This window comes from Conger conger, chromosome 10, assembly GCF_963514075.1.
Source record: "Conger conger chromosome 10, fConCon1.1, whole genome shotgun sequence".
Taxonomy (NCBI): Eukaryota; Metazoa; Chordata; class Actinopteri; order Anguilliformes; family Congridae; genus Conger; species Conger conger.
Genome location: NC_083769.1, coordinates 42,445,739 through 42,459,376, shown reverse-complemented (window position 1 = coordinate 42,459,376; position 13,638 = coordinate 42,445,739). Strand labels below are relative to the sequence as shown.

Below are 13,638 nucleotides of genomic sequence, written 5' to 3'. Positions count from 1 at the left end.
TTTCCAAACTGTATGTCACCCTTCATTCCCCATAATAATGTTCTGTTCCATTAAATATTCAGATTTTTAAAATGATTAGTCATTTTAGTTTCCTTCTCCTGGGGCATTGCAATCACATCAGGCATATTATATTATTATTATTATTATTATTATTATAATTATAATGATTATTATTGTGACTGGTGACTGGCTGTAATGATCTTGTCTCTGTCCCTGCAGGTGACTCTGGGCTCCTCCTTCCCCAGGACAGCCTTCATGCAGAGCCTGCGCTGGGCGGTGTGGTGCCCGTTCCAGGAGCCTCGCACCGGGGCCGTAGACGTGTCGCTTCCCCTGCAGGGCGGCGACGTCCAGGGCCCCACCGGGGTCATGGTGTACACCGCCCCGCCCCCCGACCGAAACTCCACTGAGGTACAGCAACACAGGGCGCGTTTAACCCCCCCTACTGAAACTCCACTGAGGTACAGCAACACAGGGCGCGTTTAACCCCCCCTACTGAAACTCCACTGAGGTACAGCAGCACAGGGCACGTTTAGCCCCCCTACCCCCTACCGAAACTCCACTGAGGTACAGCAACACGGCACGTTTAGCCCCCCCTACCGAAACTCCACTGAGGTACAGCAACACAGGGCACGTTTAGCCCCCCCTACCAAAACTCCACTGAGGTACAGCAACACAGGGCACGTTCAACCCCCCCTACCGAAACTCCACTGAGGTACAGCAACACAGGGCACGTTTAAACCTCATTCTGTGGCCGAATGTCATAATTTCTCAGGTTTGTGTTTGTCTTCTGTGTCTCAGGTATGATTTGTTTATGCCATCTGTGAGCACTGCTTTCTTTTAGCCACAGTAAGATTCCTGTTAAGTAAAGGTTCAATTAAAACCTGCGGTAGAGAGATGTGACTTTGTTTCCAGGTTCCATCTCTTTTTTTTGTTTCAGATCGAGCCAGGCTGTTTTTCTCTCTGTATTTCCCTTCACACTACTCATGGGCAGAGCCGATGACTGTGCATTATTTACGCGTGGTTAACACTAAGCTTTTGTGCATTTATGCATTTGAACATAGTTTCTTTTCAGTATGCATATGCCACAGGTATCCTTTACGATGTCTGTCTAATCTGTAACTTTGTTTGTGCTTCAGTATAGCTCAGTGTGTTCACAATCCATCCCAAAGAAATTATAAGCAGACTTTATAATCGACTATCACTGACTATCACTTTAACATCGCTTCTTGCGAATTAACGTATCTCTCCGACACACTTGACCATAGACACATCCATGGTCCACCTACATTTATAGTCTCCATGAAAGTGGCCTGCTCACTGTTTCCAGTCAAATCTAATTTCAAATATATTTGTGTATAATGTGTGGGGCATCTTGGCAGTAAATTCTTTCCTTTCATTTTGCTGTGTTTAAATTGTATCTTTTGCTCAGTCAGGTTCCATATAACCCTGTAAAGACCAAATATACTGTTTTACATAAGGCTTCATTCATGGTTGTTTATAGGATCCCTTTGCTATGAGGGAGTTTGGTGGCTTTGCTTGGACTAAATTTAGAAGGCATTGTGTGTTTAGTCGTACCACTTTACTGTTCTCGTTTTAATTTTTCCCTCTTGTTGAATTAATGATGTGTTCTTTGTTTGAATTTTAATTTAGGGCTGGCGTAGCCTAAATATTTCATGTGCATTTCAGAATGTCCAATGCTGAAAACAAAGACAAAAACAAAACATTTTTCTGAGGAGGTATTTATTGTAGCGCGTCTTCAGTGCTGTCTTGCCAGCTTATCGGAGGCATTGCAATAATGTTCCTACTCCTCTGCTAAAGCAGTATCAAATTTAGGCAGTGCAATGGGCAAGTGAACCGTCACTGATTAGTTTTATTTGACTTGTGGTTAATTACTGGTTGATTGTCTTTTTCTCATCATTGCATAATTACCCTTTACAGTTATGTGTCCGCAATGTATTTGCAGTTATAGGCTTATATTGTCCCATTCAACTAATTGCCCCCCCCCTGCCACCACCACCACCCCACCCATCAAGATTTTCACAATTAGTAAAAAATGTGTTCACCTTTTTAGTGTTCACGCTTCCGCATGGATAAATCGCCAGTCCGTAGCATTAGCTCAGATAAATGATTTATCTAATTAAATTAGCTGAGAGCAGGAGGTAACAGAGAATCCCGAAACTGATCCACCCTGGTTGTGCCCCCTAGATTAGCAGAAACAGTGCAAGGAGAAGATAATGTAGTGAACTGCTTATTTCCATGGCTATTTGTAAGTTAAACAAATCCCAGAGACCAAAATTGTTGACCTGTCTGGCAAAGTTAATCTTCATTATAGCAGTCAAAGCAATACATTTTTTCAAACAAAAGAAACACACACACACACACACACACACACACACACACCACCATGAAGTAATTTCAAAGTTTCATGGGGAAAACATGGGGAGGGTCAGAGAACACACAAATGAAATGAGACAATGGGATCTTGACCTTCATAGATCTGGCAGTGGCTATGGAAAAAATAGCTAAAATGTATTCTAAAACTCAAAATAAGTGAAAAGCACTGTGAGCTGTGATCTGCTTGCCTGGAGAGGGTCACGAGTGTATTTTGTCTCCATGTTCAGTGACCTCACTAGGTGGTGGGCCAGAAAATTCTCTGAGGATCACAGTTGGAGAATTACAGAAGCCGGTTGCATCTTGGGGTCACCAAAGTCTCCAAAGCTAAAATTGCACACCAGCTCCATGCCAAAAAGCTATTTAGAAGGCTTTACTGTTGTCAAACACGAGATTCACTAAAGGACTCCCGACTGCTTTCCCCAAGCAAAAGCAGTCAGTTCAAGGTCACAATATCTGCATGGGATTTTCTGAACGGTCACTATGGGTCAAAATCTCTTATTAGGATGTCATTTTGTGATTAGGTCCTGTTGATGCATAGGGTAAGTCTGTTCATGCATATGTATACCTAGTGCTGGAACGAGCTGGAGATTATGTAAAAGAGGTAAATTAAGTATTCCGTCTGATTTACTAAGGCGTGCATTAATTGCGACTCCCCTCTTTGCCTGAGAATTTGTAGAACTCCTAAAAGCAGACGGTAATTTGTGTGCGTCGATATGGCCTATAACTCACCCGGAGAAGGGTGTTGGGCTCTGCGTGTATTCTCGGCAGTTAAATCAGTTTGCATGGGGTGGAGATGAACAGACACATCCTATGATGCATCGCACTCTGGAAGGGAGACAGGAACTAAACTTCGTTTCACACTTTTCTACTAATTACTTCTCATTTATTTTTGGATATAACATGACATCTAAGGTAAGACGTCTACTGAAATCATCAGCTCGCAGTGGTTGTGAATTGGAACAATTGTCCTGCGTATGCATTCAAATGGGGTATATAATGTAATGTAATAATGAATTGTGAATACAGTTCTACCTTCATATGCTCAGTGGCCTTCTCCCATCACAGATTCAGTCGTGTCTGTTCCTTCCAACCCCACCACTTGCTTATTTTGTATGATTTTCCACCCGTTGTTCTATCTGTGTTAATGTTCTTCACTTAGATATTGCTGTGAAGGTATTTTATAGCTTCAATAGATTTCCTTGCTGCAGTTCCTCAGTTGGACAACCATCTGCGTCTTTTGCCCTCCTGAAGTTTTTCTTCTACAACCATTTCCTTAGTAAATCTGGCCCCGAGCCTTTTCTAAATATAATCTGAATTTTGATTGGAACTGGGTTATATGGTCAGATGAGATAGGGGCAGAGGAAACACACATACACCAGAGGTGGGTTTTGAGTGAAAAGGGGCATAGTAGTGCAGAGAAATGTGGTGGTGGATATGTGCAATTGGGATGCTGTTTTGCCTTGGGAATCCTGTCTTCCAGGAGGCCAAAACTGGATCATGATTGAATCTTCCAGCTGGCCAATGGTCCAAAACATTCCTCCAAATCCACAGAAAAAATGGCTGACTAACTGTTAACTGTTGACAACAGGATTAAGATTGTAATGGCACTCTCCCAGTGCTCTCAGCTAGACTTAGACCTTCTGCAGGGATAGTATCAGATCCCGAGTTGTGGGTTCTTCCACCTCGAACATCAAACATTATCAGAGTAATGCTGCTGTCTTCGGGAAGGTGCACAAAGTACAAAATGGTGGGACACACATCTTTCTCAGAAGGAATTCTCAGAAAAAGAATTATTTTCTATTATTATTTTAAAAAAATGTGCTGAGCAATGGCACAACAGTAAGGTGATATCATTTTCTCATATTGCTGAGCAGAGGAGACATTTGAAAAAGTTTACGCTGCATTTCCTGCCCGTATTAATTGAGGGTGCGGATGGTTCTGGAAGGCATTGTATGGATGTGAATGGCGCGTGAGCCTTGGCTCGGCACGAATAAATAGAATCCCCTTGGTTTGGGAATCCATTTACTGTAATAATGGCGCATGCTAACCGCGGCTCTGTAGCTGTTATTATTGCAGTGAATTGGCTGATTTTCCTCTACCCATGTGTCTCTATTCTCTGTGGCATAATGCCCTCCCTGCTGATCTCTCTTCAATTGGCTTTCTATCATGCACGGTGTGAGGAGTCCCTTCTGGTTTGGAAATGAGGGCGTGCGGTAAAGCACTCTCCTCGAGGCCGGCAGGTCTCCCCCGGGACCTACCCCCCGAGACTCTCACCTCCCCTCTCGCTCCGCATTTCCTGCTACGGAGTTCTCCCCAACACCGCCATTTTCACTCTTAAAATGTATCATGCAACATAGATTTACCCTGCTGCTCTGTGAATTGAATAGCCTCTCGTCCAGAGAGCCGCTTCTTGGAAGAGGTCGTTAAAATTCAGATGGTCTCCCTCGCCCATCAAACAGTTTACTTGATTTATACTTTTTCCAGCGATTCCGTAGAGTGTGCCGTCATGATTGATGCAATGGATGAAAGTTTTTTTTTTTTTTTTTTTGTGTGTTTTGTTTTTTGCGCTCACTGGGCTGGGAAAATGGGATGCGTTCTCATGTTTATCACCTCCGTGTCACAGTGAAATGACCTCTGTCTCAATGTTCGGCAGGTGAAGGACCTGGAGAGAGGTACGGTGAAGTTCCAGTTTTCTACGCGTGCCGAAGGCCTACCCCCCAGCCCGACGCGGTCTCTGAGGGGCAGGCAGGAGGAGTCATCCCGGCACAGGAAGCCCCCCTCCCCGTCCAGAGGTCAGGACTTACAACAAATAATCATTTGTTGTTCAGCTGACGCTTTTATCCAAAGCAACTTACAGTTGATTAGACTAAGCGGGGGAAAATCCCCCCTTGTGCAATGCAGGGTTAAGGACCTTGCTCAAGGGCCCAACAGCTGTGCGGATGTTATCGTGGCTACACCGGAGATTGAACCACCAACCTTCCGGGTCCCAGTCATGCACCTTAGCCATAAGCTGCAATTATTCCTATTTTCCCTGCCTCACAGTTACACAAGGTCGGGAGATGAAAAGTATAAAGTTTGCATTGAAAAACTAAGCTGAGGTCAAAAATATTGAGTGAATCATCCACACCTTGGCTCCCTCATGTATCTTTTTATTTTAAAACTTTTCTTTCAAAGCCTGTGTGTTGTCCTGGTTTTAAAATTGCTCTGAGAAACTCACAACTTCAATAATTTCCGTAGCTCAGACTCAGGCCTGCACAGACAGTGACTGATTGATCAAAGAGTTTTCATTACTCCTCGTCGAGAAGTTGGCGCATAATGATAACATCGCAAGCACTCCATTACAAAGGAGACCATATGTTAATGTTATGTCGTCATTATTCCAGAGACCGTGCTTTGTCAAGGAAAAGTTTCAAAGGTAGAACTTAAGTTTGGCATATCTGCGGGACGCCAAACTCCAGCGTTGCGCAGACACCTTTGAAGACGATTTCCGAAACGCTGTGAGGTGGCAGAACGGTGCGATAATGTGGACATAACATCGGCAAACCAAGTTAACAGCGCAATCTATCACAGTGCCTTCGGCCAGTGCAGGTGCGCCTCGCTTTGCAAAAGCAACATTATCCCAGCGCCGTCACCCATCGTATAAATAATGATGATGCTTGGCAATTAGGACTGGGAGAGGAGGAAAATGGCATTTTAGGTGGTCCCTGCTTGATAGCACACATCTCTCATAACTACGGAGATTTGGAAATTAATTCAGCAGGAAGTCACCAGCTTGAGCCCAAACAATGGAAAATGCCCCACAGGAGATCAGCTACAGGACTTCTGCCCAGAAAAAATGATCAGGGGAAACAAGCGCTGGATTTGTTTACTACGCATCTCTCATGAAGCTGATTAACGGCCCCATAAATATCGTACAAGGAGGTGCTCAATACTGCCGACAGCCTCGGCGAGTGCGTGGAAATTTACTGTACCGTTTCTAAGTTACGGTCTTCATTGAAATTTTGTTGTTGCAGTCAAATGGCCAAGATGGAACTGGAGGGTTTTTTTATTTTATTTTTATTTATTTTTTAATGAGACATGGTATAGTGACTGTAATTCTGCTGAAGTCTGTGAAAAAATGCAAAGGATTCACAGACACGCATCAAAAATGAATTGTGTCCCACCAGTCTTTATTCAGGTGCTGTACCAGTTTAGTGAAAAGTATGTTTAGCGTTTGCTGAAGTACCACTATGAATGCGTTGAAGGGCATGTAAGTATTGTTGTTTATGTATACGTATAGCTAACAATTCCCTGTGATCCCTGTGTGTATTTGAGTGGTTTGTCTTGTGATTTCCTGCAGTGGACCTACTTCATGAACACTATTGAAGGTATTTTTGGACATTATTGCGGGAAATTCTATGTGGGAGGTTAGACGTCAGTTCGTTTAGATGTTGAGGTTCTTCATGCATACCTTACTGTTTGCTACTGTTGTCATACTAACAGCACGAATCTAACGCATAATCACATTTCAGCACCACCCAGCAGCTATGTACGTATGTGTGTGGAATGTAAATTGTGTGTGGAATGTAAATTGTGCGTGCGTTCAGAGGTGCCTCTCTGACCGTAAAAGCCTGTTTACATTTCTGCATATAACTGCATTCAGCACCTGCGGGAAGGATGACAGAACCATTAGATATGGGAGACAATTTACTGAGGAGCAGGGGCCCATATATTCTTCAACAGTCAGAATATATTCCCTTCAAATCAAAGCACTGTCTCTCGCTCTCATCTGCCTGTTATTCCTCAGTTGGCTTCAATGGAAAAACGTGGAGAGAAGAAAAAGCATCACGTTACACCTGTAGTTACATCCATATTTATACATTTGATTGTCCTGAATGAATCACTGTTGCTAAATAAGGATGTAGGCCTTTATCATTTGAAATGCCTCTTTGCTTATGCTTATATAGTTTTTTTAACAATATCAATTACACACTGTCACGTACATTTTACAGTTTGCTGCTGATGTTGTCAGATGCTGCTGATGATAACGTGGCAAGCATTCGTTTTTAAAAAATTATATTTTAGCTGTAATGCTGTTCTGGAATAAAGTGGTGGTCTTTAAACGGAACCGTTTTGTACATAACGCTTAACTACTATTTGTATTTCCATATAGTCATAATAGATCCACTGGCGCATGGAGAATCAAGAGTGATTTGTTTACAAACACTCAAGGCTATACACCGTTATAATGATTTGGAGCTGCGAGTTGATACCCGTGTCAAGCAGTTAAAGGATCCTCGGCCTCCATTTTGCCTTCTCAAATCCTTCGAGGTTGCGGGGAATGTTTTTGCGAGGACCCTCGGGTTAAGTGGCCGAAACCGAGCTCCGCAGGGCAGGAAAGAGGTCCGTGAAATGGCGTGTGTATTCAGATCCGAAAATCACAACACCTCTAAAAAGGCCATGCTAATTGTCATTAATCAGCCTGGCTGCCTCTCGGTGTGGGACAGCCGTGTACAAGCGGGAAAGGCTGACAAATCTACCTGAAAACAATGGATTAGGCCAGTGGGGCCTGGGGGGTAAAAGGGATTGATTCGAGAAGTAATTACGCGTCAGGTAAATTGAACTTGCTAGCAGCTGTGGTGGTTCACTCCAGTTTGCAATTTTCCCCCTGAAACGACTCTTTTGTTCAGCCTCTGCCACGCTGCATCCTATAGTGCGCTACCATGTCCTGACTCTGTAGAGGTGCAGGGATGAGAGGGGCATTGAACAGAACGCTCTGAATTCTGCTTTCCTGTTCTTTTTTCTTCGTCTTCTTCTTCTTCAGTTTTTGTTTGAACTCATTTCAGCTTCAGTCTGTCCAGTAACTCAAATTTAACCATAAAAAAAAAGGCAATCAGATTTCAAATTGTGTGACTTCACGGAACATCTAAAAAGTAATATTCTGCCCGGCACCTTGCAGTTTAGCACATTGTGCTATTGAAAAGGAAAATAAGTGGTCATACAATGTAATCATCTCAGACTCCTTCCAGGAGAATGTCACACTCAGCACTTTGGCGATGAACAGAGGATGAATGAACCTGTAATTCCACTCTGAAGCACGCTCACTTTTCTTCCCCATTCCCTATATAAGGCTCCAAAGTATACATGTCCAGCTGACCTTGCTGATCCATAATGCCCGTAACCGTCTGTGTGGAAAGATTAATATGTGTTAAATGTTCGACTGAAACCGAGTGCAGTCCATTTAACCTTGTTCCTATCGGCCCATACGTCTCCACTATACTCAAAGATGGGCGCCCACTGGCTGCCTGTTGGCACAAGGCTGGTGCACTGTTGAAATTGATGACTTCACATTCCGAGCTGTACAGAAAATGGACTGAAGCTCCTACTAACAGTAACTCAGCATTTGGAGTTTGTGCACTCAAGTGATCGAGAATGCAACTTTCGGGTCTTTCAAGAGGAGAACATTTTGTGGAACCCTGGTTCTGTAGAAGGGTTGGTCTACCTGAAATGGCTAGTCCAATGTTCCTAGCCATCAGAACCGATAAAGATGAATATATGTTGGCTTCACTCAGGTATTTCAGTTTTTTTACCTAACTCGGTCATCTGGGAGATGTTCCTGTGGAACCTCAACATGTTGTCTTGCCTATCTACAGCCTATCAACAAAATTAAAAACATACCCATAAAGATTTCAGCTAAAATAAGTGTGTTGTTAACCTCTAGTTTTGTCCTGCACTACCATATATTTCTCAGGACAAAATAAAGTTGTGTCAGCAGTTTTTGCGCATCACTCCGCCTAGTTTAAGAGGACAGGGTTTATAGTATGATGGATGTACGGGCCATGAAATGTCTGTTTGCTATTTTGCCAACAAGATGAAAATCGTGAAATGTCAAGTCCAGAATATTCAGGAAAACAAAAACAAAAAAGAACGGATCCCGGATGACTGATAGCTGAGGACAAACTGAGGCCCCTCTCGGAGAGGGATTGTGTTTTGTAATCACCTCTGGCTGGGCTCCAGTTACCAAGGCCACTTTGGGCAAACAGCCGCTCGAGGGCTGTTGAAATATCGACACGCGGCCGGTATCACCGACGAGGGCATGAAGCGGGCGCGCTTAGGCTACTGCGCGTTCCTCTCCTCTGCGTGTTGTATACGGCCGCAGAATGTATTTTTAATGTATCGCTCGGTTACAGGAGTCAGATCGTCTCTCTGCTCCTTGAGCATAAACAATTCCTCCGCCCTGGATTCTGTGGCCCGATGGGGACCCAAATAAAACCTTCCATCCCGTGCTCCGGGAAGTTGGGCTGGGGGCAGACAATTAGGTGTGCATTCAATAGAAACCTGAAGTGGCGGAGTGATTACGCAATTAAAAATGTATTCCGTAGCCAACTTTCACATTCATTGCTCCGATTTATGTTCCTTGGATTGCTTTGCCCAGCCATAAAAGCTCCAATGCAGCGTTGGTGCGGCCTGTTGGGAGTGAATTAATCGATGTTATCGCATTGTGACATTACGTAGCTTGAGGAAATGTTTAAAAAATAAAAATAAAAGAGCACCAACAGGACTAGAATGAAAAGTGTGATTTACGGATAATAGCCTCGTAGCAAATTTTTCCCCTTCGCAAATAATTCTCTGTCCCACTTCATCGAGATATAAACTTACTCTCTGCTGCGTGATATCACAGTATCACGCGTTAGCTTCTGAAACCGTGCCGAGGCGTGCGGCTGACGCGGTGCTGTCCTGCCGACGCTGACGCTAATGCTAACGGTGGCGGTTGTGCCCTGCTTTGACTGCGCTCCTTCCTCCACACAGGTGCCCCTGAGACCGTGCCCCGGGCGTCGCCTCCTCCGTCTCCGCAGGGCCCGGGGGTGAGTGCCTTTGTTTCAATACGTGTGGGCGGCCCACGGCTGCCACCTCCGAGCGTACAGAGGCTTCAGGCCGGCGGTGCACAAAAGTGACGCGACCGGCCGACCGCACGGCGCCGGCCCAAAATGCTCCAAGTTCCCGGGTAATTGGGAGAAAACCGAGGGTGCCCGCGGGCAAAGTTAAGCGAGAACATCAAAACTCAAATTGCTAAATCTACTTCTCGTTATTTAGCTGCCCAGTCTACACCCTCTTCCCATCTTGCATGACGTGCCTGTACACTCATTGAGCACTTTATTAGGCAGGCCTGTACACCAGCCTGTGAATGCAAATATTTAATCACCCGGTCACCTAATAATGTGCTCACTGAGTGTAAATATACAGTGCAGTCCATAGGTATTTGGGCAGTGACACAGAGTGTTTTTTGTTGTTTTTACTCTGTACTCAAACAAAACAGTTGAACTAAAACAGTCACTATGTGATTAAAGTACAGACTTTTAGCTTTAATTTGAGAATCTTTACATCCATGTTGGGTTAACAGTGTAGGAATTGTAGCAGTTTTTATTCCATGGATAATTACAGCAAATGAGTTGCGTGGCTGTTATTGTCCCAGGTTAATTCAGCAGGCATTTGAGGTAATTAACATTATTTCTGATAATGCACATAATAATGTAATTATGACCATTTTCATTATCATATTATACAGTATAATACACCAACCTCAATAGTGTGTATAAAGGAGCCATGTTTCTATTAGCAATGAGGATGGCCCATTATCATTGGATGAGATACTGGGATACAGTTTTAGTAAAAAATAATAGTGTTTAGGTAGGAGAACATGTAATTGTAATGTACAATATATACAGTGAGTTCCATAATGTTTGGGATAAAGACATTTTTATTTTTTGGCTCTGAACTCCACAATTGTAGATTTGTAATCAAGCAATTCACGTGGTAAACGTATGCACTTACACCACATACTGTTCATTTTATTTCAATCCTTTGTTTGCAGGAGTACAGAAGAAAAATATCTTTGTCCCAAACATTACGGAGTTCACTGTATATATACAGTGCAGTCTGTAAGTATTTGGACAGTGACATTTTAGTTGTTTTCACACTATGCTCCTGCAAACAAAGGATTGAAATAAAATGAACAGTATGTGGTGTAAGTGCATACGTTTACCACGTGAATTGCTTGATTACAAATCTAGAATTGTGGAGTTCAGAGCCAAAAAATAAAAAATTTCAGATTTTATTCAAGGATATTGTTATACATTTTGGATTCACAATGCAGAAACCACAGCACTTTTTATACATAGTCTCCCCCATTTCAGGGCGTCATAATATTTGGGACTAATGTCTTCAAAGGTGTTTCTGGTTAGTCAGGTGTGTTCAGTTGTTTCCTTAGTGCAGGTGTTAGAGAGGTTTCAGTATCTAATCTTGACTCTTTTGATTGCTTTGGACACATGTCGACCAGGATTGTGCCAATGAAAGTCAAGGACACCATTCTGAGGCTGAGAAATAAGAAAAAAAAAATACAGAGATAGGCCATCTTTTTCTTTGTCCCAAACATTATGGAGCTCACTGTATATACGTAGATAGTGCAATTGTTATATTTTCTCTTACGTAACTGCTGTATCTGAGATGGGCCATCCTCCTTGTTACTGGAAAAATGTCTCCTTTATACTCAGGTTGCTGCAGTATATGATATGATAATGAAAATGGTCATAATTATATAATTATCATTATTTCTGATAATGCACATAATAATCTGAAATGCCTGCTGAATTAACCTGGGACATTAATTGCCAAGCAACTAATTTGGCGTAATTATCTGTGGAATGAAGCTGTGTTTAGTCGACCTCAGATGATAAACAGGGAAATGTGGGTGGAGAGGGGGGATGGGGGGTACAGGGCATTTTGGGTGCCCCACATTCGAGTGATTTACCCCCGACTTGCAAGGCGCGGCTGTCAGGACGACCATGGAGAGGGGGCGGCCAGATTTGACCGTGTAATTTTGGCCGGTTGTTCTCCATTGTTGGCAGACGCACTGGCAATTCTGGCCGGGGACACAGCGCCCCATCCCTCGGTTTTTGGCTCTCCTCGGTGTGAATCAGGGAGGCAGGTGATGTGAAATCTCACCCGTTTGTTTGACTAAACACCCTGGCCGTGTGATCCCGCTTTGAGTCATCTGCTGGCTCGGGGGGGGGGTGTGTGAGGAGCGGATGGAACATTCCAGACGTCGGTCTCTCTCTCTCTGTGTGACTATAACATAGAAAATACCTCAGAACACAGAGGGGGGCGGGGGGGGGGTGTCATATCCTTCGCTAACAGCATGGGGGTCATAAATGTGCTGTAAGTCAGGTTAATAGAGAGCAACACTTTGAGTGTTGGAGCTGCAGCTCTTCAGGCCAGCTTGCTTCCAGGAGTGTAATGTTGGAAACAACAGCAGTCATCTGCTTGCATTGCCTGGTCTATATTTAATGAAATTGCCTTTGATTTATGTGCCGTCTCTCCAAACCGATTTGAATTGCGCATTGGGAGGCGACGGGTAGAACAGGAAATGATAAAAAAAAAAAAAACATGTTAAATAAGTGTTATATTTTGAGGATAATTTGTGTTAGATATGTAAAGCAGGGTCTCTTGGATTGCACAAGTTACCGAACCTTGCGACTGCTATGTGCAAGCACTGAATGAAACCTCTGGGCTTTATTTTTTTTTGACATAATTGTTGTTGCTTTGTTGTCAGCCATTAAATGGTGTCTGTGGTGTTTTAAGTTGTGCGGTCGATGCTGTGTTAATTCTTTGGTGTGTTATCTCCTACAGCTGTCCATATCTCAGCTCGCCGCGTCTCCACGTTACCCGACCATCAGCCACTCCGCATCATCGCCCTGGCAACAGCAGTTTCCCTCTCAGCTCCACCCCTCCCCTCTAGTATCGGCCTACCAGCTGTCACACATTGTAAGAGTCCGCCCCCACTCCTGCTCCCCTAGAAACACACAGACGCGCACACGGACGTACAGACATAGAGACACACGCAGACACACGCATAAGCAGACACACATATGCATGTGCTATGCAGACCCACACGAACACACACATACACACACATCGACACGCATACACACACATCGACACACACAAATATTCGTACAGACACACGCATACAGACATAGAGATACACACTCAGACGCACACACACACATACACAGTAAACAGTAATTTGCATGCCTAGGTGGGTCAAATGAACTGTTATTGTCATTATGTATTCTTATGTTGCTGTGCAGGTGCATTCACACATGCATGTACAGACGAGCATACTGCCCACACACCTGCCAGTGCCTCCCCCCCCTCCCCCGTCTGTACCCAGGGGCAGCCACACTCACTCAGCCGCTCTCAGCTCTG

General features: G+C 43.9%; 1 protein-coding gene across 1 annotated transcript in view; it reads left to right on the top strand.

The window, feature by feature from the left end:
• The window catches only part of nphp4 (nephronophthisis 4), a 156,015-nt gene that overhangs the window by 100,411 nt on the left and 41,966 nt on the right, over nt 1-13,638 (top strand). Inside the window, exons 9-12 of the mRNA XM_061259116.1 lie at nt 220-408; nt 5,048-5,186; nt 10,183-10,238; nt 13,060-13,194. Of these exons, the coding sequence (XP_061115100.1) occupies nt 220-408; nt 5,048-5,186; nt 10,183-10,238; nt 13,060-13,194 (519 nt within the window). The remainder of the gene's footprint in view (nt 1-219; nt 409-5,047; nt 5,187-10,182; nt 10,239-13,059; nt 13,195-13,638) is intronic.